Source organism: Microchirus variegatus (genome assembly GCF_963457635.1).
Source record: "Microchirus variegatus genome assembly, chromosome: 10".
NCBI lineage: Eukaryota > Metazoa > Chordata > Actinopteri > Pleuronectiformes > Soleidae > Microchirus > Microchirus variegatus.
The window spans coordinates 20,617,998-20,643,875 of NC_139811.1; the positions used below are offsets into that span (position 1 = coordinate 20,617,998).

The 25,878-nt window shown below is 41.0% G+C and overlaps 1 protein-coding gene across 1 annotated transcript; it reads left to right on the forward strand.

Moving 5' to 3' along the window:
* Positions 1-5,191: 5,191 nt before the first annotated feature.
* Positions 5,192-25,483, forward strand: LOC310932814 (disintegrin and metalloproteinase domain-containing protein 11-like; the record flags this gene model as incomplete). The annotated part of the gene is made up of 24 exons (XM_083896180.1): positions 5,192-5,252; positions 5,913-6,106; positions 9,371-9,447; positions 9,796-9,862; positions 14,232-14,314; positions 14,439-14,502; positions 15,283-15,343; positions 15,918-16,102; positions 17,178-17,249; positions 17,438-17,604; positions 17,696-17,780; positions 18,577-18,667; positions 19,092-19,143; positions 19,676-19,775; positions 20,348-20,419; positions 20,509-20,601; positions 21,261-21,341; positions 21,455-21,505; positions 21,587-21,650; positions 21,746-21,851; positions 22,942-23,061; positions 23,163-23,331; positions 24,494-24,605; positions 25,389-25,483. The coding sequence occupies 24 exons, from the start codon at positions 5,192-5,194 to the stop codon at positions 25,481-25,483; spliced, it is 2,322 nt and encodes a 773-aa protein (XP_083752306.1).
* Between the last annotated feature and the right edge of the window lie 395 nt (positions 25,484-25,878).

Here is a 25,878-nt window from a genome sequence, read left to right on the forward strand (position 1 = left end):
GAATGTATACGTTGTTGTTGTTTATCTTTACCCCGGAAATAGCCCCTTTTATGTCCGGAGCCAGAGTCAAGCTATTTGGACTAGAGCTGAAACAAGTACTCGATTAATAATTGATTAAAACAAGATTTTTTTTATTGTTTCAGCTTCGTGAATGTTAATATTTTCTTCACTTTTTTTGCTCCATATAACGAAAAAAATAATTGATACTCAATCATTTTGCTTTGTGGACAGAACAAGACATTCAAGATGATCACCAATTCCAGGTTTGACAAAAACCGATCGACATCTTTTTAACGTTTTCTGACATTTTATGGACCAAAAATGATTGTGGTAATAATTGACAGATTAATCAATTTTGAAGATAATCGTCAGTTGCTGCTCTAATTTTGACCCCGTTTCTTTGATGTGAGAAACGCTTGAGTTTTAATGCTAAATGAAGGCTATATGCCCTCCATACACTTGGAAGGAAAATAGTGATGTGAGGGATAATTAACTGCACCAATACATATATATACCAATACGTTGTTGAATTGTTGGTTACACACTGAACCTTTAAAACTTGGGTATTATTGGGTATTATTGTTTGCTTCATTTTTGCAGAACAGAGCAGGAAAATATATATTCTATCAATAATAAATGATAGAAATAAGTCAATAGAAAAATAAGCATTACCACCAACAGTTAATGAGTTCATCCACATTACACTTATTATTCATTCATTCATCCATTCATAACCTGGGAATCAACTCATTTTCAATGATGCCAAAGACAACAAGCAACGCTAAGACGAAACAGATGTTAACAGAAACACTGTCAAGAGAAGGCTAATTTCATCAGTCCGATACAGTCATGTGACACCTTTTAAATTACGAAACTTAACAACACAATGACCACCCGACTCATTTCATTCAATTTCAATGACACACTGTAAATCTACAATCGTGTAACAAACATTCAGCAAATGCTGTTGCTGATGCTTTAATTTGTACATGTTTACAGTCTGTGCACAGTGAAGCATAGGATATCAGATCTAGTTTTGACCAGTATCGGACAGATACCAATATTAAGTGTATCATATCTGCTCATCTCTACCTATAAGGTGACAAACATTTGTGTGGACTCTTATGCCTGAGCTCACACACATTGTTCATGTTAAGTTTCAAGCAATTTTACTGTAAAACGTTTGAAAATTTGGTTGTTGTTTTTTTTTCGAACACTTAATATGCTGTTTTCTATTTTCTTTACTTTTAAATGTTGTGTAAAGTCACTTGAATTGATTTGGGGATTAGTTGGTGGTGGTGATGTGGAACAAGAAGCACAGGTGTTTCTCATCACATTAATGAAGTTAAGACTCTTGAGTACCTGAATGTGTTAAAGTGGCTGCTGTTAAAAACATACTGCAAAGGATCACCTTGCATTTTGGGCTTGTAATTTTGCTATTTTAAACATGCTTCTATTTCAGGTTTCAATTCTGCTATTTTGGGCATAATGGCTACTGTTGCTAATGTTCTTGTGGTACAGCATTTTGCCCAGTAGAGGGCGCTGTGTCTCTGTCTCAAACAGCTCTAGTGTTGAGGTTTATTTACCAACTGTATACTGAGCCTGTGACTTATGTTTCTGATGTGAGAGTTGAAAAGTGGTGTGACATTTTTAGTTTAAAGTTTGTGGGTTTCACTCGTTTTCCTCTGGGACCCCAAATGATGAAGGTCACCTTGAATTTCTTATTTCCATGTGACACACACACACACACACACACACACACACACACACACACACACACACACACACACACACTCTGACTCCTCACACTTCTTTAGTTATCTCTGCTGAATACTTAATGGCCTGCATCAGTTACCACTGACTGTGCAGCGCTGAGTAGCCGTTCTGTGAAATCACTGAAGGGAAGAGAAGAGATGTTACCAGAGATGACGTTTGAATTCAAATGAACATGAGCAGAGTCGCTCAATCGGCCATTGATCCGATATCTGTTTCAAGTTTGAAGCAGCCAATAGCGAGGAGGGTTCAGAGGGAGCATAGGCAGTATATTTTTGCCATTTTTCCCTCGATGCTGCTGCTGCTCCCCACTGTTGGTCTCAAGGGGAGGGGGTGCAGATGAAATATTCAGAGGGTGTTGTCAGTGCACAATGTGCCTTCATTAGCAGGATGTGTTGCAGGACTGCTGTTGGAAGACTTAAGGCAGATAACGCTGCAGGTCACAGGGCTGAGGCAGTAACTCACAGATCACTGCGGGGCGTCTCTTTCACCTGTTTGATTAGATTTATGGTTATCACCAAGGAGCCAATTGATTATTTGCTGGTGTCGCGATGGACAATTGAACTCGTACATCACACCGATGTGCCATCTTTGCATCTGCATCACTATGCGCTTTTGTTGCCATATAGATTTCATGATTTAGATCATTTTAGAAAACACCTATAGAGTATTGTATAGGGCAGGGGTCACCAACGTGGTGCCCGCGGGCACCTGGTAGCCCGCAGGCAGCCAATACGGTGCCCGCGGGCTCACTTCACTTCACCTCACTTGCATGTATCCGTATGATCGCTCAGTAAAATATCTTTGATATTGTTTATAAAAACTGGTTATCGTTAGGAGTAAGCACTGGAATGAATGTGTATGCAGTTTAATGCATAGTATTAATCATTTAAATGGTAAACAAAAAAAATAAAATGTTAATGTGGTAGCCCTCCATATTATTTTTTACCCTTAAGGTAGCTCTCATCTCAAAAAGGTTGGTGACCCCTGGTATAGGGTAATCACTGAGATCCCCATAATATTGTGATATATGTATCTCAGAGATGATTGAAGATTTTTTTTTTTTACCACTTTTACTGTCACCACAAAAACACCATTAGCACAGTGTGACTACTTACTGTTGTTTTAGAAGTACTGAAGAACTAGTTTTACTTAACAGTGGACAACACATTTAAAACTGTTTTCAGTTTTACTGTAAAAAGTTGAAAATGAAACGGTGGCGCTCTGAACACAAATATGCTCTTTTTTTAATATGTGGGTTATGCTGTGTCAAAGTTATTGTCGTTGTTGGAACAAGAAACCCAGGTGTGTCAAATCACATTAAAGCTCACATAGACTGGTCATGTTGCACATAAATGTTAGTTATGGAGGTCTACTCACATACATTAACTTGTTTTTATGGTCAAAAACCTCCTGGTTGCTGTAAACGAGCCGATAGAAATCCTCTTTTCTGACGGTGTTCCTGAGCCACGAGATTTGAGACTCAACTCTCTCACCCAGAAGACAGACTGTCTTGCGATTGGCCAGTATATTCAGCACATCCGCTCTCAGAAGCACAGCTCCCCCCTCTGGAACGGTGGATGCACTGCTACTCATTATCAAAACATTGTTTTAACAATGTCTAAAAACAGCTTCTTCACGACTCCCCGCCGCAGTCCCTTTTATGACTTTGACCCAGAGTCAGAAGACACTGTCGCTCGTGAAACACCTCCACAACGGACGTTATTCTTCTTCTGCGGTTCAATGTATGTCACCGGATGTGCCCGGACTAGTGCCCGGAGCAGGACGATCTGCTGTTCATGTTTAGCTGATTCACTTTGGATCCCGGTGTTTACGTAACTGGACCAGGTTTTTTCAGAGATCTCGCTGAGCCCGATATTACAATAAAACACAGCGTTCTTAGCAGTGCCTGAACTGTTTGTTTCGAAACTCCAGGGCTTCTTAAACAAGGTAATGACGCATATACACACTAAAAAACAGCGTTAATTGGAGCTTCCGGTCTAGGTCCGCTTTAATGAATTAAGGCCTTGATAACCTGAATGAAACTGAGTGTTTAATGGGATTTAGGTAAACCTGTGTTTAGTTCAAGTGGCTGCTGTTGAGGAAAAATAACTGCTTTTTCAGGTGGGAATACTTTTTTTGGATTTTAATTCTGCAATTTTTGACAGACATGCTTCTATTTTTCATGATTTAGATTTTGGATTTTGTAAAATACCTAGAAAAATGTACAATATTTCATTAACAAAACATCAATTATAGGGTAGCCACTGAAATCCCCATAATATTGTGATATATAATATATATATATATATATACACATATATATATATATATATATATATCTTCAATGTGTGTTGATAAAATGTTTACACATTTTGCAGATACAACACATTCAAAATTCAAAATTCTAGCTGAGATTTGTGGAAAATATAACAAATATATTCATGATTTCATTCATAAATAAGTGTGTTTTCATCGACTTTCACCCAGAAGCTAAACCTAATCTTGAATTAACTGACATGTTATCGCGATATTTATCAACATCTGCTGAAAAAAGGTGATCACTTTGGTTGAATCCGTGATATTGTGTAATATCTCAGTGTAGAACACTTCATCCTCTGCAGACTTTGAGGAAAATATTCTGCAGATTTCCTCCCTTACTGTAGGAGTAAACCCCTTTAGTAAGATAATGGAGTCACTGTTGCTTCTTCTTTAAGCCTTTTTTATTTCGGGCCGTGCACCTCAGCAGCAACAGCCGGGCTGCCTGTCGCATCGCCTCCCTTTGCTGAGCTGCATGGCAACGGGAGGAGGAGCAGGAGGAGGAGGATGATGCTCGGGATGAAGGAGGGAGGGAACCACGGTCCCACGTGTCCTCCTCACCGCAGACCCAACGCTTCTCTCTTCGCTTTTTTCCCCCTTCCCTTAGTTTCCGCATACCGCAGATTCCCATATAGGCTACACATGCACACACAAACAGTCACACACAAACAGTCACACACATACACATACACACACACATACAGCTACGGGCTCGCTTATACGCACCGGCGCAGCCTTGCGCAGCTGTGCGTCCGCGGTGCGCGCTCTCCCGTTCCTCCCTGTTTTGTCTTTACTGATTCATCCACGGGCCTGTATCGATCATCTCCGCCTCAGGCCGAGCCACTGGTTAATTTTTTTTCTCCATTATTCTGAAATGCAAATCCAGATTATGCGTAGTGTTGGCCGGAGCTGAAAGAGAGAAGCAGAGCGAGAGATGAGGAGAGGACGCGCATCATCAGATGTTTAGCTGATTCACTTTGGATCCTCGCCATCGTTTCTGCAGGTTGTTGGTCTTTCCCCGCGTCTCTCTCCATCGGCTGGGTTCGTGACATCTTGAGGCTCCCCTCGATGCTGTGATCCGCGGGAATATGTGAGGATCATGCTGGCGGTGTGGTGCTTCTTGGTCTTTGCTGCAGTGGGCGAGAGGCTTGCAGTCTCAGGTAAGACGGTGAAGGGAGAGAGAGAGAAGAGAGAGGTGTGGAGAGGGAAGAGAGAGAGCACCCTGTTCATTTCCATTGCATCCACAATTTTTCCCCCTTTGCCAGCACTTTTTTTTTTTCCTCCAACGATTTTATTGTAGGGGGATTTCGGTGGCAAACAGCCCAGTGGACTGGAAGCACTCACCGCTGTGGTCGATTTGCTGCATCAACACATTTACACTGCAACCCCATTACCTTTAAATCCAACGTACCATTAACCATTTACACCCTTTTATCCAATAAACATCTAAAAGCACTTTAATATAACCTGCCAGTCCCCCGAGAAAATATGTGTTTACAGCCTGACTAGTGGTTCCTCATATTTTAAGTTAGAACTATATAGGCCTATAAGTGTAGCCTATATGTCTGCAGGGCACATGTCTAATAGAATACCTTAATAGCCTTAATACAGCGAGGAATTACAAATTTTCATCAGTGCAGTAAATTAGGTCAAGCCTTTTAAAGAAAAAAACATTTACATGGTGGAACTTGTTTGAAATGCTTTTTTTTTTTTTTTTTTTATTTCTGCCATTTTCTTTGCCATCACTATTGGTCAACTCTTGGTGACAGGTGACCTATTGCACTTTCTCAGGCTGAGTTTCCCCTGTGGTGCTACGACAGGTGCAGACAGGAGCGAGGTCGAGGATGGAGGCACGTGGAATTGGTTTATCCCACCAGGGCAGTCGGACAGCGGGGACACTGCTGAGACTGAGGTCACCCACCCGAAGCGGCTGGTGCCGCAGGTCACGTCGGAAGAGGAAATGGCTCATCACTACTTGGATACCAGGGTGAAGAACGGCACCGGAGACGCACTGGTACGTTGTTTGTCTGGATGATCTACTATGCATGTTTTAATTTCACCTCTAGTGACGGGTTTTCTCTCATAACTCCCACCTAATGGTCTTAGTGAGGGGTTACCTCATGAGGTGCCAGTAAACAAAGAAGAATGAGAAATCACACTATACACTCACTATTCACTTTATTAGGCACACGTGACCTGTAACAAAGTGGCACCAGTGTGTGTTCAGAGATGATCTTCTTCATACTTACTTTTTTTCGCAGGCTGTTGCTCACTGACAGTAGACCATACAGATGGTTGCATGTGAAAATCACAGTAGCTAAAATACCGGTAGAAGCCATGCCACATTCCAAGTCACTAAGTTCACCTTTCTTTTGTACCCTTTTTGAGTCTCAGTTTGATGTTCAGCAGTTCGTCTTGACCCTGTCTACATGTCTGTATGTATTGAGATGCTTCCATGTGATTAGTTGATTAGATATTTGCATGAACATGCAGTGAAACAAATGTACCTTGTAAAGTAACTACTGAGTATATTATGAATTATAAAGACAGTGTACTAGAATAGCATTTTTTAGTTTTGGAGTGATTGTAATCAGCCAAGAAACTATGTAAGTATAGTAGCTAGTGACAGAAAAATTGTAAAATAAAATCATGAATTCATGGAAAGCGGTTGTGTTGATGCCGACTGATGTGCTGCAAATAGGATACATTTGAATGTTTTATCAGTCCTTATGGAAGAAATTCCAGTGTTGATGCTGAAATACTGGAATACACTGACATTGAAACAGTCAGTGTCTGTGTGGACATAAAGGGGTGTGACTGTGACCGCACCAAGAGTGTTCAGGGGAACCTCATTTTCCCAGTGTCCGTTAAACAGCGCAGTGCTCAGCTCAGCTCTGTTCTGCTCATGCAGTGATAACAGTGCAGGGTGTTGTCTTGCAGCATTCTCTGTCTCTGCTCCTCACCATTTTGACCCAATTATTCCTTGAGAATCCCATTTCCCTGAGGGTTCACACTTAAGTCGTGTCACCGATATGACGCTGGCAACGGACGAGACGTCCCTCTGACCCGCACTCTGTGCTGAGCAAACATTGGTCGTGAAATGAACGTTTGCGTGCACATGTTTGTGTTCGTGGCTCTCGTCCCTGCATGACGAAGCTCAGTGAAATATTCAGTCATCACGTCCGATCATGCGGGCTGCTGTTCTGAGCTCCTCACTTCTTCATTATTCAGTGGTGGTGTTGAAGTATGTCCCCATTAATTATGAAACAGGCCTGTGTGAGAAGTGCTGCATGGTCCAAGAGGCTTTAGCACTCACTCTCTCTCTCTCTCTCTCTCTCTCTCTGTCATGCTGATATAATGTAGTTCATACTGTATAAGTGTTATAATGGACTACATTAGTCTCTCTACACTGACGCACTGGAGTTAAGATGAATGATGTTGTCCCTGGAATCATAAAACAATAACACAATAAAAAATACCTTCACAAGAGACTAATGATTTCATTATTCATACACAGTTATTGAACTTCAGTCAGTGTTTTTGCTCCAGACCTGCTCTGTTTTGCTCGAGAAATGAGGGACAAGATAAATTTAGCAGCAGCAGCAGCAGAGCTATTTCTTTCTCTCTCACGTCACGATGCTTTGAAAATACACGAGGAAGCTTTGATTTATTTACTGACGTCGTTGTGTTCATTTTGGGTTCTTTTGAAAGGTGACAGAGATATTTTCACTCATTGTTAGCAGACGTCTTTAATCTGAGGTTTATTTCCTGGGTTCGAGCCCCGGTTGGAACAACTTTGAGCCCTGGTTGGAACAAGGGCCTTTCTGCAAGGAGTTTGCATGTTCTCCCCGTCTGTGTGGACTTTCTCTGGGTTCTCCGGCTTCCTCCCACAGTCCAAAAACATGCAGATTTGGTCACTCTAAAATGACCGTAGGTGTGAGAGTGTGAGAGTGTGAGTGAATGGTTGTTTGTCTCTATATGTGGCCCTGCGATGGACTGGTGAACTGTCCAGGGTGTACCCCACCTATCACCCTATGTCAGCTGAGATAGGCACAGCACCCCCCACGACCCTCCTGTCGAGGATAAAGCGGTAGATAATGGATGGATGAACATATAGTGCTACAACTATTGATTATTTTCCATATAGCCAGATATGCTTTCTTGAATACAAGTACTTGTAAATGTTATGCCGTTTCCTACTCCTTAAAATGACAGTGGCTTCAAATGTCATGTTTTTTCCACAAACAAAAGAAATTTGGTTTAATCTCATAGAGGAGCAACGACACAAAGGAAAAATTCACCTTTTTAAAAGCCCAAAGCAGAGAACATGGTTTTATAAAAGTACTTTTAAGAACATTTAATTGATTATCAAAATACTTGTAGATGAAATATACAGATCGCTATACACATTTCATTTCTAACTGTACATTGCTAAATCTAGTTTCTGGCATTGCATTTTTTTTCATAATTGATCCGTTGTTGTTTAATGTCCATTAACGAGACAAATGGAAATATACAGTAGCTGAGATCTGTCCAAATTCAAAGCAATGTGATCACAGCTACTAATAAGACCCTGTGGAGAGATCGCTGTCCAGCCTGGACCTCATGCATTAGGATTGAAAATCAAAATCAAGCAGATAAATAGCGATAGATGAACAGGGACAGAGCATTCATAGTAGTAAGAAATCTGTTGTCCTTACTCAATGAGGGCAACGATTCCACGATGGTGATGCATTTTATTGTAAAAGCCCAGTGATTCACTGCAACCTGGTTTCTCCAGACTGAGATCAAAGCCACGCTGGCACAGTGGGAGCTGCTGAAGAAGAGACGCACTGTTTAGTCTGCAGTAAATCTCTCTTTCTCGCTTGGCCCTGCTGTCTCTTCACCTCCTCAGCTCTGGCAGCTGTCCATGAGGGACATTGGCACAGCTTGGGCTGAATATAGATGATACCAGTAAAGTTTTCTTCTCCTCCTCCTCCCCCTCCCCTCCTTCTGTCAACACCTTCTCCATCCGTCTCCATCACAAAACTGCAGCTTAGCTCTTAAACCGCTCATGCCTGCCTGAACACTGGCAGACAATGCTGCTCAATAAGGACTTTATCAATCATGATCCTTTTAGAGTTTACGCACACTATTGATTCTCTTGAATTATTCATGAGACTCTTTCAAAAATCACTCTGTGGTTTTTTACACAGTTACACACTTGACCAAGACTGTTTCATCACACTTAAACACATCAACTGTCAAATAAATCTCCCTGTTGTTTTTTTTATTCCAGCCCGTCCACTTGGCCCAGATCTGTTTTCAAGTGGAAGCCTTCGGACACACCTTCACTCTGGACCTGGAGTTAAACCAGTGCGTATCACCCAAAATCACTACATCAGCTACATTTTTTTTGTGCACATGCTCATGTCAGTGGGTGCTCTTAATTTATTTCAGAATCTCTCATTAGCATTTCCCTGCACTTAAGTGAATGCACTTAGCGCCTCTGTTATGTTACGTTGCCACCACACAGACACACAGCTGGATGTTTACGAGGCTCAGCTGATTTTTTTTTTTTTTTTTTTATTAGCTCCGCATCTTAGTGCCTTTACTTATTCTTTGTGAAATGCCTTGGAGTGGCGGAAAAGTACCCTTGATGAAATCTGTTTGATGGAAATGACACTGTTGCAGACATTCATGCGATCTCTCCTCCATTTGCAGCCTCCTCCTGTCTTCAGATTACGTGGAGCGGCACTTCAGCCAGGATGGCAGACCCTTGGAGTCCGTGGTAAGTTATCGTACATGGGGTGGGGATGTAAACGAACAGGGATTTGGAGAATGATCTTGTGTGTTGGCAGCATGTACTGGGGATGTAGGTTATCACCCAAAGCAGAAATGATTAGATTTTGTTGGTGATCTGGACATAGACTTGGATTGTTAACCTTGTGAGATTGACACTGTGGGAAACTGAGTGACCTTGGCTGAGGTTTGCACTCTCTGAGTACTTTCTCTAGTTGGTTATACACTCTTAGAAAAGGAACCATAAGGTTCTTCAGCTTGTCCGCATAGGAGAACCCTTTTTGGTTCCACCCTGAGTGTTACCAAGAACCCTTTTAAAACCCTTTATTCAGGAAAGGGGTTTTAAAGGGTTCTCTGGATCAAAATGGTTATTACTGGAACCATTAGTGTTACCAAGAACCCTTGAAAAACCCTTTCTTCGGGAAAGGGTTTTTCAGAAGCAAATGGTTCCAGGTAGAACCTCAGCCCTTGTAGAAGGACCCTTCGAACCCTTATTTCTAAGAGTGTATCTTCAGAGTTAGAAAAACTCCATAAAAACCCTTGTACAGGGGGAATATTGGACATTTAGTGTTGAGACTACAGGATTCAACAAACGGGGGTTCCTCTATTCACCCCCCTTCCTTTGTTGTGGTGAAGTGTGTCTCACTCTGACCCGACAACTGAACTGTGGATTTAAATGATCTATAGTCATTTGAGTCAATGTCAAAACAACCTCTAACATGGTCGCACTCCCTCATTCCAAAGCCTTCCGAGAACATATCGAGTAGAGCCTCCCAAACCTTGCCAAACTTCCCTGTTGTTTTCCTGAGTTTAGGCACTGGTCGTTGTCATGGAGCCTCCCACCTAGTTCCCCATCAGGCCACAGAGATAAAGTTAAAGTTAAACCTTAGTACATTGAATACATGAACTCATATGTCGTGAATATGAGTGGTACTTATGTGACATTTACAGATTCCTTTTAAGATTCATATTGTGAATTCTGTGTCCTTATGCATCAAAACAAACCTTTATTTTGAAATTATGTCAAATATCGTCATAAATGTTATTGCTATATAATGATGGAATATTGTGATAAAAATGTATGCTATTATCACCCACTCCCTTACCTTGACTTGATGCTCATATAGCCCCAGGTCATCTGGTTTTGAGACCCCTGTGTTAGAATCAGAACATGTAAATAACCGTAAATTGTACACAATACTTCTCTCAAGCACGTCAGGGGAAATACAGCGGCCTTCACAATGGTATGCGTTGGGTTATGCGTCAGGATTATGTGGGTGGAGCAATTCTTCATTTGCGTAGTAAGCTTCTGCCTCAAAACTGGAAATCCACATGCATTTGGGCTGCTGTATTCTCAGGCTATGAAACATATGGGTGATATTTCACATTTCTGCTAAAAGACCTCCCTAAATGTTACACGCTAGACCCTTAAAGCATCTAACATGAATCTCACTTTTGAGACAAACGCATTATTTAAGTGTCTTTTAATGTAAACGTGACATGTTGAAGTTTAGACAGTTTGATCTCGTTCTCTTGTATGATCTATTTCTGGAAACTGCGTTGCATGCTCTCCACAGACAAAAGCAGTCTGTCATGTAAGCGTTAGGATTATATTATATTGTGTACTGAACTGCACATGTGTTTGTCTGTAAGCGGTGCGTGTTTGTGTGTGCCGCTCCCTCCTCTCTCCTGTGGCCTTTCCTCAGACAGCCAAGGAGAAAACACAGTGGATGTATGTGGTGTAAAACCATGAGCTGAGAGAGAGCAAGATTTATCAAAGGATAATTCTGAAATGGACAGACCAGAGGAATGCCACTGAATTCTCATAGCCAGGAGGGAAAGCTCATTTATTTATTTATTTCTGTACAAATGTGCCACTCACTGTACCCCCCCCCCCAAAAAAAAAAACCACCCACCCACCGACCAGCACTTCATGTCCCCACTCACTATCACTCCAAACTCTACCTCAGGCCTCCTGACCAATCACAAGCCTGTTTCCATAGCAACCAGTTAGCTCAGCAGTGCCATTAAGTTCTTGGCAGTGAAGAGAATGAAAGAAGACCAAGAGGAAGGGAAGAGCAAATCCAGTGAGAGAGGAGGAGTAAAATGACAAATAATACAAAAGGAAAGAGGAGGTTTTGGAAATATGGAGGAGTAATACTGAGGATGTGTATTTATGTATGTGTGTGTATGTATGTGTGTGTGTGTGTGTGCTCATAGGCAAAGTTTGTTCCCAGCATGGTCGCAGGGAAAGGGTGAGGCTTGTAGAGCCGTGGATGGAGACCCTGCAGTCAGGCCAGATTGTCGCTCGGCTTGACAAAGGCCTCACATGACAGCCTCTCTGATGTTGCAGCCGAACGTCGCAGGTGTGATGCATTCAGGGCAGTCCAATCTCTGTCTATTTTCAGCCAAGGCCTTGTTTGCCTTGAGGTGTTGGTGCTTGGCCGAGGAGACGCCCCGCTGGTTCCAATTTGATCCAGGTGGAACTGTGTTGCTCACCTCTGTCGGTGGTTCATCATCACAGCTGCGATCTCGTGATGCAGTGTGCCCACTTTGGCCAAGTGCTGGCGAGGCTCTGTTCTGTTTGTCAAGGTTGTTAAAGGGCCATGGTGGAACATTTAGGAGAATTTATAAGCATTCATAAGCATTGAATATTCTGAAATGTTCAGGGTGTACCCCGCCTATGAGATAGGCACAGCACCCCCCACAACCCTCCAGTGGAGGATAAAGCAGTAGATAATGGACGAATGGAGATTGAATATTCAATAGATAGATAGATAATACTTTATTGTCAGACAAGTCTAAAATCAGTACAGTATGTAAGGAAGTTTGTATAGTGCGGTGAACCATCACTGTACACTGTACACTGTACTTTGAATAAGCCTTATATATGTGGACCTGGCATTGAGGAGTAGTGCATAGTAATGATGAGTTGTTTTAGTTTTAAAGGTGGATTAGCATGTGCAACTATGCTGTTGAAGTAAAAGGCAATTTTAGATGTCCAAACCCAAGACAAACCAGGCAGTCATGTTCAGAACTTATGGAACTTATTTTAATTTTTTTTAAAGGAGCCATCTGTAACAATGTGGCCAAAAACGGTTACTACACTCAAAATCAAAACAGTGCGGCGAGTCGTACCCAGCTCCCACCTCCCCCCTCCCCTCCAGAGTCGAGGTCGCCAGAGCAGCGTGTCCTCCGTCAGAAAAGAATGACTATGGCGAGCGTTTTATCATAAATGAGTGGCTCTAAGACACACAATTCTGTTCTCTCAGTAAAGATCAAGATGTATTATAATTTATGATAACGTTAGCTGTTGACTAGGGAATAACGTTATGCATGATATTTGACAGAACTGTCCTTCATTTTTGCCTCCCCTTTTATAACGTTATATAGTTTATGGCGATAAACATGCAAAGACCTAAAGAGGACTCGAATTTGGCTAAGTCTTCCTCAGTTCCCTCAGATTTCTAAACTGTTCCCTCAGTTTTGGAAATCCATTGTGGCAGTGAAGGCAGCGGCTGCTGGAGGAGAGGCTCAGCCGGTGATTTTTTACTAGTTTTGTTGGTGAGTTCGGTTTGTTATATGAACATTATTCCTGGTCCTCTGGGACATATTAGGAGGATTTTATGGCCATTTGCTTTAGATTTATTACATAATGCACCTTTAAGTAAATGCTGCACTTTTAATTTAAAATTTCTCAAAAACTATACCTTAACTCAAAATCCAGTTAGGTCTCTGAAACTCAACTGTATTTTCCTATTTTTCCCCATTCCAATATGTGCTTTCAAAGTGCACTCAGACACAAATAGAGTATGGACTCACTATCTTATTCTGAAAACTGCAAGCTGATTTCCTTACAAATCAGCATGAGTCTTTGGTTCCATGCATATTTACCATAAAGTCCATAAGGAGGGCATTTAAATTAACGGTCAGATAGCTTCACAACAGAGAAATTAATGTCAGAAGAGTAGATTTTCCCTTTTTTCATTTTCATCTTGTGCTGTTCATTTGTAGTTGTGCCTACTGCACTGTTAGGACCTTTCCCCGTGTTCAGTCCTCAGATCTAACAGTGTTTGGTGACACAGTGAGTGTTGATTTATTGAAGAGATCCCTGTGCTGCGTCTATCCTGTGCCGCCTGTCACTGGAGCAGAGCAGAGAGAGTAGAGCACAACAAGTAGGTCATAAATGGTTCCATAAATGCCATTGTGGGGTGAGAGGGAGAGGGTGAGGGGAGTCGCGTATGCAGAGAGGTTGTGAGAGGTTTCTCCTTGATGATGACCTATCGCAACATACGCTCAAAGATAAAAGCACGTCTCTTGTGGCTGTTTGGTGAAAGAGAGGTGTGTTGCGTCTGCAGGGAGGGGAGCACTGCTACTACCAGGGGAGATTAAGAGGTTTACCTGAGTCCTGGGCTGCTGTCTCCACCTGCCAGGGACTATGGTGAGCCTGATTATAAACCATTTTTTTGTAACATCTAAGCAGATCTGGCTGTTTTTAAGTCACAAATTGACATGTCGCTGTTTTTATTTTATTTTGTTTAATTTTTGGTCTTTTTGTTTCTCAGTGGCATGTTCTCCGATGGCTTCTTCTCTTATGGGATTGAGCCCGTTCACAATGGGACCAATCAGGTAAACAGTCTTTAGATAATCCCTGTAGAAAGAACAGAGTTTTGTTGTGGAGAACTTTAATTAAGCCAGGATTAGTTCTGAACAACTCATAGTTTTCAAATCCAAATTGCAGTTTGAAACAACTCAGTTATCAAAACCTGCAATTTAATTGTTCCACTAATGTATAGTTGTACATCTTGGAGACAATTCATATCCTTAAATTATCATCCTTGCATCACAGTAGTTAATGTTTTGACAGTATCTCATGTAGTAATGCTAATTTTCTTAAATCTAGTAAATATTGAAGGCCCCATATGTAACAGTATGACCAAAAACAGTTACTACACTCAAATTCCAAATACCGAGGTCTTTTAGGTTTCGTTTTCTCCGCCATTGTAGAGCAGACGTATCGGCAACCCGCAGTTGCTCGGCAGCTGAGACTCTACTGACTGCAATGATTGGTAGACGTCCATAGGTGGCGCCATATGCCAAAACATGATTTCAAAACATAAACATGATTTACGGTCTGCTAATTTTTTAATGCGAATATTTTGGCTTTACTGTTGTTGTTGGTGAGTTCAGTTTGTTATATGAATATTATTCCTGAGTCTCTGTGACATATTAGGAGGATTTTATGGCCAGTTGCTTTAGATTTATTACATAATGCACCTTTAAGGTTGATTTACATTTCTTTAATGTAATACATGTCAGAAAAAGTTGATATTTTATCCTTTTGGATACAGATTTTGTTGTTTATATCCACTAATGTCTCCAATGACATCTGGATGTTTTCTGTTACAGGATGACGACACTCACTTAATCCACAGGATGCCTGATGTCAGATTCTCCCCACAGTGCACAGGTACATACATTCCTACTCCTATCACATTAAAATAATATATAAGTTATCTTTTATGTTCAAAAGCTGGAATTTTCCATTTCTGTTCTCAGTAAAAAAAAAAAAAAAATCCCAACAACATGAATTGTTCACATTACTGTGAGGGGAAAACAACAGCGATAATTAAATGGGATAGTCTTTGAGTTCATTCAGACCGAGTTAATTACAGTTACGGCTTTTTAATATGTAGCATTGTGACTGAATTAAAGACACTAATGTTCTGCTCTGTAGCTTACTGAGGGAACTGTTGTGGGGGGGGGGGGGGTATAAGGTTGTCGTGAGTGCAGATTTGTATTGCACCTTTAAAAACAACAGTTTACAAAGTGCTTTTACATTACATAAAAATACATAAATACATAATTACAATATTGACTGATTAATGGTGCATTTCATATTGTGTAGTCTTTGTGTAGAGTGTTGGGTATTTATGACCTGGAACAGTCCTTTCCTGCTCAGCAACACTACAGAGGAGGATGTTCTATTACAGATTAAAAAGTAACGTATAACTGCCTGCAACTCTGCTTTCCTGTGTGTCCAGACTGTACAGAGGACAGTGAGTGGGATAGCAGAGGAGGTGATGGTGACGACGACGACAGCTCGGACCACGTGAGGGAGCAGCGGGTGTCCGGAGGTCTGAGGAGATCCAAGAGATTTGTTCGCAAGCCCTCTGTCCAGACTGAGACCAAATATATCGAGTTGATGGTGATCAACGACAACGAAATGGTGAGTTTGCAGGAGATTTTGTTGTCGAAAACCAGCACCTGACTAAGCATTATACTGTATATTAGGGGTGGGGGGGAAAAATCGATTCACATAGGAATCGCGATTCTAATCATCCACGATTCTGAATCGATTCATAAACTTCAAAAATCGATTTTTGGAAGAAAAAAAATGTATGTTTCTATTTTGAAAAACCACACAAAACACCAGTTTGTGTTAGTTGTGTACAGTTTACTTTGTAAATTCTGGGAGAAAAAGGCAGCTAGCCTAAGCTTTTATTTATGCAAGTTATTTTTTTGTACAGTAAGTAAGTTTTATTTGTTTTGAATGAATAAATGTTAACTTTTGTCTTAAGTTTGCCTTTGTGGGATCACATTGTCACATTATCTCATACCATTGGTTCTCAAAGTGCGGCCCAGGGGCCAATGGCGGCCCGCAGAAACATTTCTGGCGGCCCGCAATGAATTACAGTTCATAGTTTTTTTAATCCAGGAGCTACTAAGCTTGTTAAATATTATTTGGACATTACTGGATACAGACCAATAAATAATAAACTGTACAACTGCATTAACACACTATGCATTGTATCAATTTTTGAACCGAGAATTGTATGAATCGAATAGGTTGAGTCGAGAATCGATTTTGAATCGAAGCGTGACGCTAAGAATCGGAATCGAATCGAAGCGTGACGCTAAGAATCGGAATCGAATCGAATCGTGAGCCACCCTCACACTCACACCTATGGTCAATTTATGGTGTCCAATTTGCCTAATTCACAAATCTGCATGTTTTTGGACTGTGAGAGGAAACTGGAGAACCCAGAGAAAACCCACCAACACATGGGCAGAACATGCAAACTCCATTACGATTAGTTAGTTAGGTTACTCATATCATCCAGTTCAAAAAATAAAAATTGAATCTAACTCTGTAATACAACAAACAAGCATCATAATGATTTTAAGTTTATTCTTCACTTTACCAAGTGGGTGAAACAGCCCTTTAAGTCTTCAAAGTATTGTGTCTGTGTGTGTGTGTGTGTGTGTGAGATCATCTCATATTTTTTGGTCTCTATCTACAGTTTGTACAGCTGCGTAGCGCGAGCAGCCAAACCAAGAACTTTGCCAAAGCGGTGGTCAACATGGCCGATGCGGTAAGAGATCTGTTTGTGGGATTATAATCCTCATACTTCTTAAATAACAATACACACACACACATACACACACCACCTCGAGATAGAACTCAACGCTCCTCATACGTACAGTGTTCACAGCACAGGTGCCACGACAGCAACATGCTAAGAAAAGACTGATGGACGACTGTTTTTATTCTGATCACCAGATCTACAAGGAACAGCTGAACACGAGGATCGTGCTGGTCGCCATGGAGACGTGGACCTCTAAAAATATGATGCCAGTGGTTGAAGACCCACTGATAACACTGCAGAACTTTATGAAGTACAGGAAGGACAACATTAAAGAGCAGAGCGATGTTGTCCATCTTTTCTCGTAAGACATCTGCACGAGGGAAATTACAGTTTATGTTTGGACGTGTATATATACATATATATTAATAATTATTTTGTCCCGCACACCTCAGAGGGCGTACATTTCACAATAGCCGCAGTGGGACAGCCTACACAGGAGGAGTGTGCTCTCCAACCAGAGGTGGAGGAATCAATGAGGTGAGGACCGTCTGAGTTTAACTGTTGCAGCAACAGTTATTTAAATTTATTTTAAAAATTGGATTGCATCAGGGTTTAGCTTAACTTTGTAAATGTGTTAAAATGAAGTAGAATTTTAAGAGGAGAATACGATTTTCTTCTGTATTTGACAATGATATATGATTCACAGTGTAATAATAAACAAATAAACATATTTATTTCAGTTAAATAAACATTTGGTCAACACCATTTTTGGTCTGTCGCTCCAGTCTGCATTTGTGTGGCTGCACCAAAGTGCACGATGTATTTTAACCCTTAGTGCTCACGTGGCACGGATCTGTGCCTCAGGTTCACCCTTGGTCATTTGCTGTGGGAATAATACACAACTCCTTATATGTTTGTGTGTTTATAGGTCACATATCCAGGCTATAAAAAAAATGTTTTCCTCTTCTTATGTGTTGTTGAGTCAGAATTATAAATAATTTTATTTATTTTCATTTTGAAAACAGGAGCAGCAACTGTGCAGAGGTCACTGAATTGACCATTTTAATTGTATTTTTGTCCATAAAAATGAGCCAAGTGAACTTTAATTTAAAAAATGTTGGGTACTTTTTGCTCAGGAGTGTTTATATAGTTGGTGAAAATGAGAGAAAATAATTTCATCACATTGCCTAGGTTGAGCTGAAAAAAAGGATATCTGGAATCACGAGGGAACAAAATCCACTGAACAGATTTTGCTTTGTTTACATGCAACCATTTGGGTTTTTTCATGCATTATTAATATTCCTGTTTTTTTTATGCTTCATGTTTGTTTCAGTATGGTAACGTCGGTGTCATGGCCATCACTTTGTGTCAGAGTCTCGGCCAGAACATCGGGATGCGGTGGAACAATGTCCGTAACTCTGCAGGTAAGAGGTTTGTGACGCCTGGTCAGAATGGGCAGATCTATAAACCCCGACTGAATAAATCGGGCAGAGGAAGACGAGTGTGGTAAAGATGGAGACACAGCACAATGTACAGGGCGGGATTGATAGCTGTGTGTGTGTGTGGGGCGGCATTGTCGTGTCAGAGCTGTGCGTTGCTATTCCCGTCCAGCAGTTATCTCCTGTAATTAGATTTCTCCATCAGGTGATTAGTCACCTGTGTCCAGGATGGAGTGGAGCAGGGTGTTGGTGTGTTAGAGGACATCCAGGTCCATTATTCAATGCTCAGTGCAAATCTCACACCTCAGTTATGAGGAAAGATATCAAGGCAATGGAAAGAACAGCTTGGATTGTGCTTGAGTATTGTTTCCCCTTGATTCACTGACATCACTCTTTTCCTTCCTCACAGGAGACTGCAGGTGTCCGGACGCCTGGCTCGGCTGCATCATGGAAGACACGGGGTAAAGACATGCACAGAACACACACACCTGTAAAACACTTCTCCTTTCTTCGTTGACATGACAGCAGGATTTTGTTTGCCGCAATTTGCACCTTGTATTTCACTCAATTAGACAACGAAACACCTGTAACAGACAGCCTTCGGTGCAACCAAGCAGGCGATCGCAGCTTGTGTTTGACGTGTAAACAAAAAGTTGACGAGACGTCAGGCATCAGTGATCCCAATTCTACAAAAGAAGTACAGTTTAACTACGAGTGATTTGGATTTGTACTCTTTTTTTTTTTTTTTTTTTTTTTACCAGATGGAACAATAAAGATTTCAATTATTCATTTGAGTAATATTTTACTACAGATGGTAACATTTCTGTCTGATTGTAAAGTGATGGTACGGACGCCCACAGTGGATCTGGCAATCGTCACTGGCAGAAAAGCATTGTGCTGCTCTTTTACATTGTTGTTTTTCTCTCTCCCTGTGTATGTGTGTGTGTGTGTGTGTGTGTGTGTGTGTGTGTGTGTGTGTGTGTGTGTGTACAGATACTATCTGCCCAGAAAGTTTTCTCGCTGCAGTGTTGACGAGTACATCCAGTTCTTGCTCCAGGGAGGAGGCAGCTGTCTTTTCAACAAGCCTAACAAGGTGAGGGCCATGAGGGAATGTAGGATGACAAGAGCCACCTCTGACTATCATTACTTTTTATGCCAATGATTTCTTCAACAACGATTTTCTTTTCTCTATATTTTTTTAATTTGGTCATAAAGTCTGACTTTATGTCATCCATTGGTTTGTGAATGAATGTTTTAAAGAGCTGAGTCTTCACGATGCCACTTTCTTAGTAAGTCGTGATCTACTGGAGAGGTTGGACGGATGAGCCTTCGATTTGTGTCTGCTGAGCAAAATATGACCAATAATACATTGGCCCAGAATTATTTAAATTTGATTGCTGTTCTGTAAATTACACAGAAATAATATATTTCACCTGCTGAGGTCATCTGCAGTTGATTTGTGTGTTCCGAAATGGCATGCAACAAGGCTTTTTTGGTCCGAAAACTCTATTTTCTACAACTTCTCTGTAAATTCTAGAGATTTTGTGTGAAAATACCAGTAGCATTTCAACATCTATTCTATGTTCAAAGTCACTTATATCTCCTTATTTCTTTAATTTAATGTGCAGTTTGAAGTCTAGCAATGTCCCTTTCTGTCTCTCTCAGCTGTTGGATCCTCCAGAGTGTGGAAATGGCTTTGTGGAGCCGGGGGAAGAGTGTGACTGTGGATCCCAGGTGGTGAGTTACCTGTTGGAATTCACAGCACTTTAACCCACTGCAGATGTGAGCGAACACCTCCGTGTTTTTAACTGTGTCTGTGGCTGCAGGAGTGTGCCCGCAGTGGAGGAGCCTGCTGTAAAAAATGTACACTTACCCATGATGCCATGTGCAGTAATGGACTCTGCTGCAGGGGCTGCAAGGTGAGTCGACAACAAAAACACATGACCAAAATCAGTAATAGGAAAAGATGGCAGAGATGTGAATTCTCAAAAAGAAAACAAACAAAGCCTCTTCTGTGGAACCCTCTCTATCCATAGTATAGCTCTTTAGATCTATTTAAAGGCACATTGTGTAAAATATAGCAACAATTTGCATGTTTCAGCTGAGTATCCCTCACCTCCTCACCCTTCCCTTCCAATTGTAGTAGCATCCGAACTCAAAAGATGTTTAGTCTGTCCATTCTTGGCTATTGTAAAATAATGGTGGTCCAAAGTAAAAATGACAGAGGCGAAAAAATGTCCAATTCCCAAAAGTTTCCAACCTGTCCTCGAGCAGTAACGTGACATCAGTGTCTTTCCTCAATCCCGTTTCTGCTTTCAGTGTTTTCGGTGACAAATGGTTATCCATGTTTGTTGGTCACTGTCATTTTTTAGATTTTTTAATATTTCAGCAGTATGATCCACTGCTACTGAGAAATGCAAAGAATGTGTAACATGCAGCTAAATCCATATTTTGTCAACTCATTTGAATCCTAAATGTAATGGACTTTCATTCATTTATTTTTAACTCACACACTACAGCTTTAATGAAGGTCTTTATAAAGTCTTTTAACCTGATGTCTTGTGATGTTGTGCTCCAGTACGAGCAGAGAGGCGTGGTGTGTCGAGACGCTGTGAATGACTGTGATATTTCTGAAACATGCACCGGAGACTCCAGCCAGGTACAGCTGACCGTCTGTTAAACTGGGAAAAAATCAATCAATCAATCAATCAATCAATAAATAAATAAAATGTATATATTTATATATATATTGTGCTTTTCTTCTTTTTGCAGTGTCCACATAATGTCCACAAGCTGGATGGCTACAACTGTGATAGCAGTCAGGTAAGAGCCGGTTTGTGGTACTTTTTCTCTCGTCTGCAGCTCACTGTGACCCAAGACTTAATCTTTGTCTGATTTATTCAGGGACGATGTTATGGTGGACGGTGCAGGACTCATGACGGACAGTGTAAAGGACTCTGGGGCTATAGTAAGAAAAAAGTTGAACTATGCATGTATTACAGTCTCATTTTGTCCTCTGTGTTGATCGTAGTCACATACTGCTTGCTTTGTTTGCGCTCTCAGATTCAGCCGATAGGTTTTGTTACGAGAAGCTAAACGCTGAGGGGACAGAAAAAGGAAACTGTGGCCCAGGTCCAGAAGGCCAGGGATGGCTGCAGTGCAACAAGCCGTAAGTTATAGTTCTCTGGTTCCCTTTACTGGTGAAAAATAAGTGAATGTTTAATTTATAGTGCTTTTTTATGCAAAAAGAAAACTTAGCAGACTAAGTAGAAGGAGATGTCAGATTAATTGTCTGGGATCTCTACATCTTTGTTTGATGTGTTTGAAGTCCGTAAAACTTAATTTCTTAATTTAAAAGCTTGACAGAATTTAGGTTTTTTTGATTGAGAGATTTACCGTGAGATTTATTTAATATTAAGTTTATAAATTACGCTTATTTAAATAAAAATGAGAAGTGCAAACTTGCACACAGGACAGAAAGAATATAAGTGTTAGTCGATATATGTTCATTTAATTTACAGTGCTTAACAAATGAATGATATTTTTATTGCTACAATAGAATGAGTTTTCAAAAATAGCAAAGCACATTTAGATTAAAATGTCAAATTTGTGATATTTTTTGTTATTTGCCAAATAAATAACCTGTTAGTTTTAAACAGGTTTATGTTTTAGAAATCGTGTTCAAGACAGATGGTCAATTACAGTTTATGGTTTAATAATAACTAAAGATACAATTAATACAGTGCTTAACAAATGTACCCTCAAATTAAAGCTGAAAGTGTGCAGTTGAAGCACATTTTGTCCGTTTCATTTCAAATCCATTGTACTGGTGTATAGAGCCAAAAAAGAAGAGAATTGTGTCTGCCCTAATATTTATGGACCAGACTGTTAAGCACTGTATATATTGTATCATTTGCTATTATTAAACCATAAACTGCTCTCATTTCTAAAAATGGGTCTCAGCTTTACAAAGTCTGTGTGAGTGTCCAAAAAAGATATGACGTTTATTTGATGCTTTTTCCTTTTTACCAAGGCAATGAAAAGATCAAAAACAACGTTAAATTCACTTCATTTTATCTGGGTAGCCAAAGCACCTACCAGTATGAAAAATCAAAAGGGAGCAGCATACAGTATATGTTGATTTTTCGAGGGGGATGTATGCAATTAGTGATTATGTGGCTTTGCTAGACTGGTCCACAGCATGACCAAACACGCCTCGTATCATGTGTGCACATCCTCCGTTTGATTTTCTGTTTCAGGGATGTATTGTGCGGCTTCTTGTTCTGTGCCAACATGACAATGAAGCCAAAGTTCGGAGACCTGCAGGGTGAGGTAACCAGCTTCACCCTCTACCATCAGAACAAGTACCTGGACTGCAGGTGAGTGTGTCACATCCACCCGACCTGCTGCAGACAGAGAGAATACTACTGTGTCCCTGAGTGTCACCTCTTCTCTGTCATGGTCTGGATGCTTCACTCAGAGGCGGACACGCTCTGCTGGAGGACGGTTCTGACCTGGGCTACGTGGAGGACGGCACCCCCTGTGGTCCCAACATGATGTGTTTGGAGCGACGCTGCCTCCCTGTGGCGGCGTTCAACCTCAGCATCTGTCCAGGATCCAACTTTGGGCGCATCTGTTCTGACCACGGGGTAAAAGAAGACACACAGACAAAAAATATTTATGTCGTCATATAACATGTAATTAGAATCTGCTTCATCAATAAATATAGCCATTGTTTTTGTTGTAAAGATGCATTTATCAGCCTTTATTTTCAGGCCAAATGTTGTATAAAACCTGTTGCTTAAAAGCAGAGGTGGACAGTAACGGAATACATTTACTCAAGTTACTGTATTGAATACTTTTTTTTGTGTATTTGTATTTTTTAAGTACAATTTAAAATCAGGATTTTGCATTTTACTTGAGTACGCATTGACTCAAGTATTGTACTTAGTTACTTTATAAATCCTATCCGTTACTGAGTAAAAATAAAAATTCAGCACAATAAAGACCTACAGGGAAAAAATATACACCAGAACCAGACGAATAATGATGTGATTATCACCAGCACTGGTGCGGTGAACATAGAGGGTGTGGCCAAAAGTGACGTAATATCCTGTGTTGAGCAGGGCGCGTGAGCTCCAAAATAGTTTTGGATTTCTGACCCCTTGTCATATTTCTACTACCCTCACACCCCACGCAACGTAACTAAGTAACTTTTACTTAAAGTACATTTCAAATGAACTACGTTTTACTCGAGTACATTTTCAGATGACTACTTTTACTTCTACTTCACTAATATTTCATCAAAGTATTGGTACGTTTACTTGAGTACAATATTTTAGTACTTTTTCCACCTCTTAAAATGCTTAAAACATTTGTGTAACATTTAGGAATGTTTATTTAATTTACTACCCATAAGTATGTTTGTATATTTATATTGACTTCACTACATTCACTTGACCACTGAGACACACTCAAAAACAACATTGCCAATAACATTCATTCTGTATTTATCATGTTTTCCATGGGCTTTTTATTAAGACACTACACAACACCATCTGTAACAAAAGGTGATCAGATAGGAATTGTTAGGGACACAAAGGCTGTCCATTTCCCCTTTAAATTACTGTATTTCAATGTGAAAGTGGTATTTAATGCTGTAGGTGTTGAGAAATTGACATTTGAATATGTGAAAACGTGTTGAATTCTAAGCAGTTCTATTTTTGTATGCACGCAGTTCCATATCTGGCCTCAACTTTTCAGTTTGAAGGCCTTGCACTTGATTTCCACATCTCTCTCTCTTCCTTGCAGACCTGCAGTAACGAGGTAAAGTGCATCTGTGACAGAGACTACACAGGGAAGGACTGCAGCGTCTTTGATCCCATCCCCGTCCCTACAGTCCCGACGGGCCCAGAGAAGAAAGGTTCATAGCAGCTTTGAAACTACCCACGTCTCTCTCTCTCTCTCTGTCTGTCTGTCTGTCTGACTGCCTCTCATATCCCCCTCCTCATAGTCTTCATCACTGTAACTTATTCATGTACTGTAACAGAGAGCACAATATCTTTTTTTCTAGTCCACCTGATTATTGTGAGGAAAGTTAATATCAACATTAAGGCCACACTGTGTTTTACCTTCCTGCTGTGTCTGAGGAGAGCGTGGGTGTGTGTTGAGACACGTTTATCCATTAGAGCATATGTGCACGTACAGTCCATTAGTGTGTGTGTGTGTGTGTGTGTGTGTGTGTGTGTGGTAATGTATGTCTTGCAGGCATCTTCAAGTGTCTCCCTTACTTTCTTGCAGTCTGCCAATGACAGAGATATTGAGCAGCTGCTCTCATAGGGCCAAATTAAAGCCAAAGCCACCCTGAGCAGGAGGGTATCCAGCTGAAAGAGCAGGAGAGGGGGAATGGGAACAAAGTAATACAATACTCTCTCCTTTGTTTTGTTTTTTTGGTAACTGTTGTCTCCCCTAAAATCCCTCGCTCACCCGCCTGTCCTCCACTCCATGTGTTGGTTTCTCTCCTTTTCTATTTGCGGGTATCCTACCATCTCTCTCTCTCTCTCTAGTTGATGTTGTTGATGTAACGTGTTGATGCTGTCCTATGACGTGTGTTTTTTTTAGTGGTGTTGTTTTGTTTCTGCCCCTCCTCCTCCTCCTCTTCCTACTCCTCCTCCGCACCCTTCCTTCCCCTCCTTCCTCTGCACAGGTCCCAGTGGCACCAATATCATAATAGGGTCCATCGCAGGTGCTATTCTCCTGGCAGCTATAGTCCTAGGGGGAACAGGATGGGGATTTAAGTAAGAGTTCTGGCATGCCTTTGTGTACCTGTCTGCTTCTACCTAAAGGACCCCCCCCCCCCCCACACACACACACACACCTCCACTCCCGCTCATCTAAAGTAGATGCCCTAAAGTCGGGGACATGGGGACTCAAATCAGGGATGTGACTGGAATTTAGCTCTATGAAACACCACCCTTTGTTTAAACTTTAATCAGCTCGATCCTGCACCCTTTTTCTCCCCCCTCTCCCTCTGACTGGCCCAGTCTTGGTGTCTCTGGTATTGATAGTGTAGATAGATACTGAGTTGGATTTAATTTTCCCACCAGGTTACAGTGCAGCACAGGTCTTTTTAAGATCTCGAGTAACTGATGTGACTAACTTCACTGGTGCCACATCTAGAAGTCTCCCCACCAGAA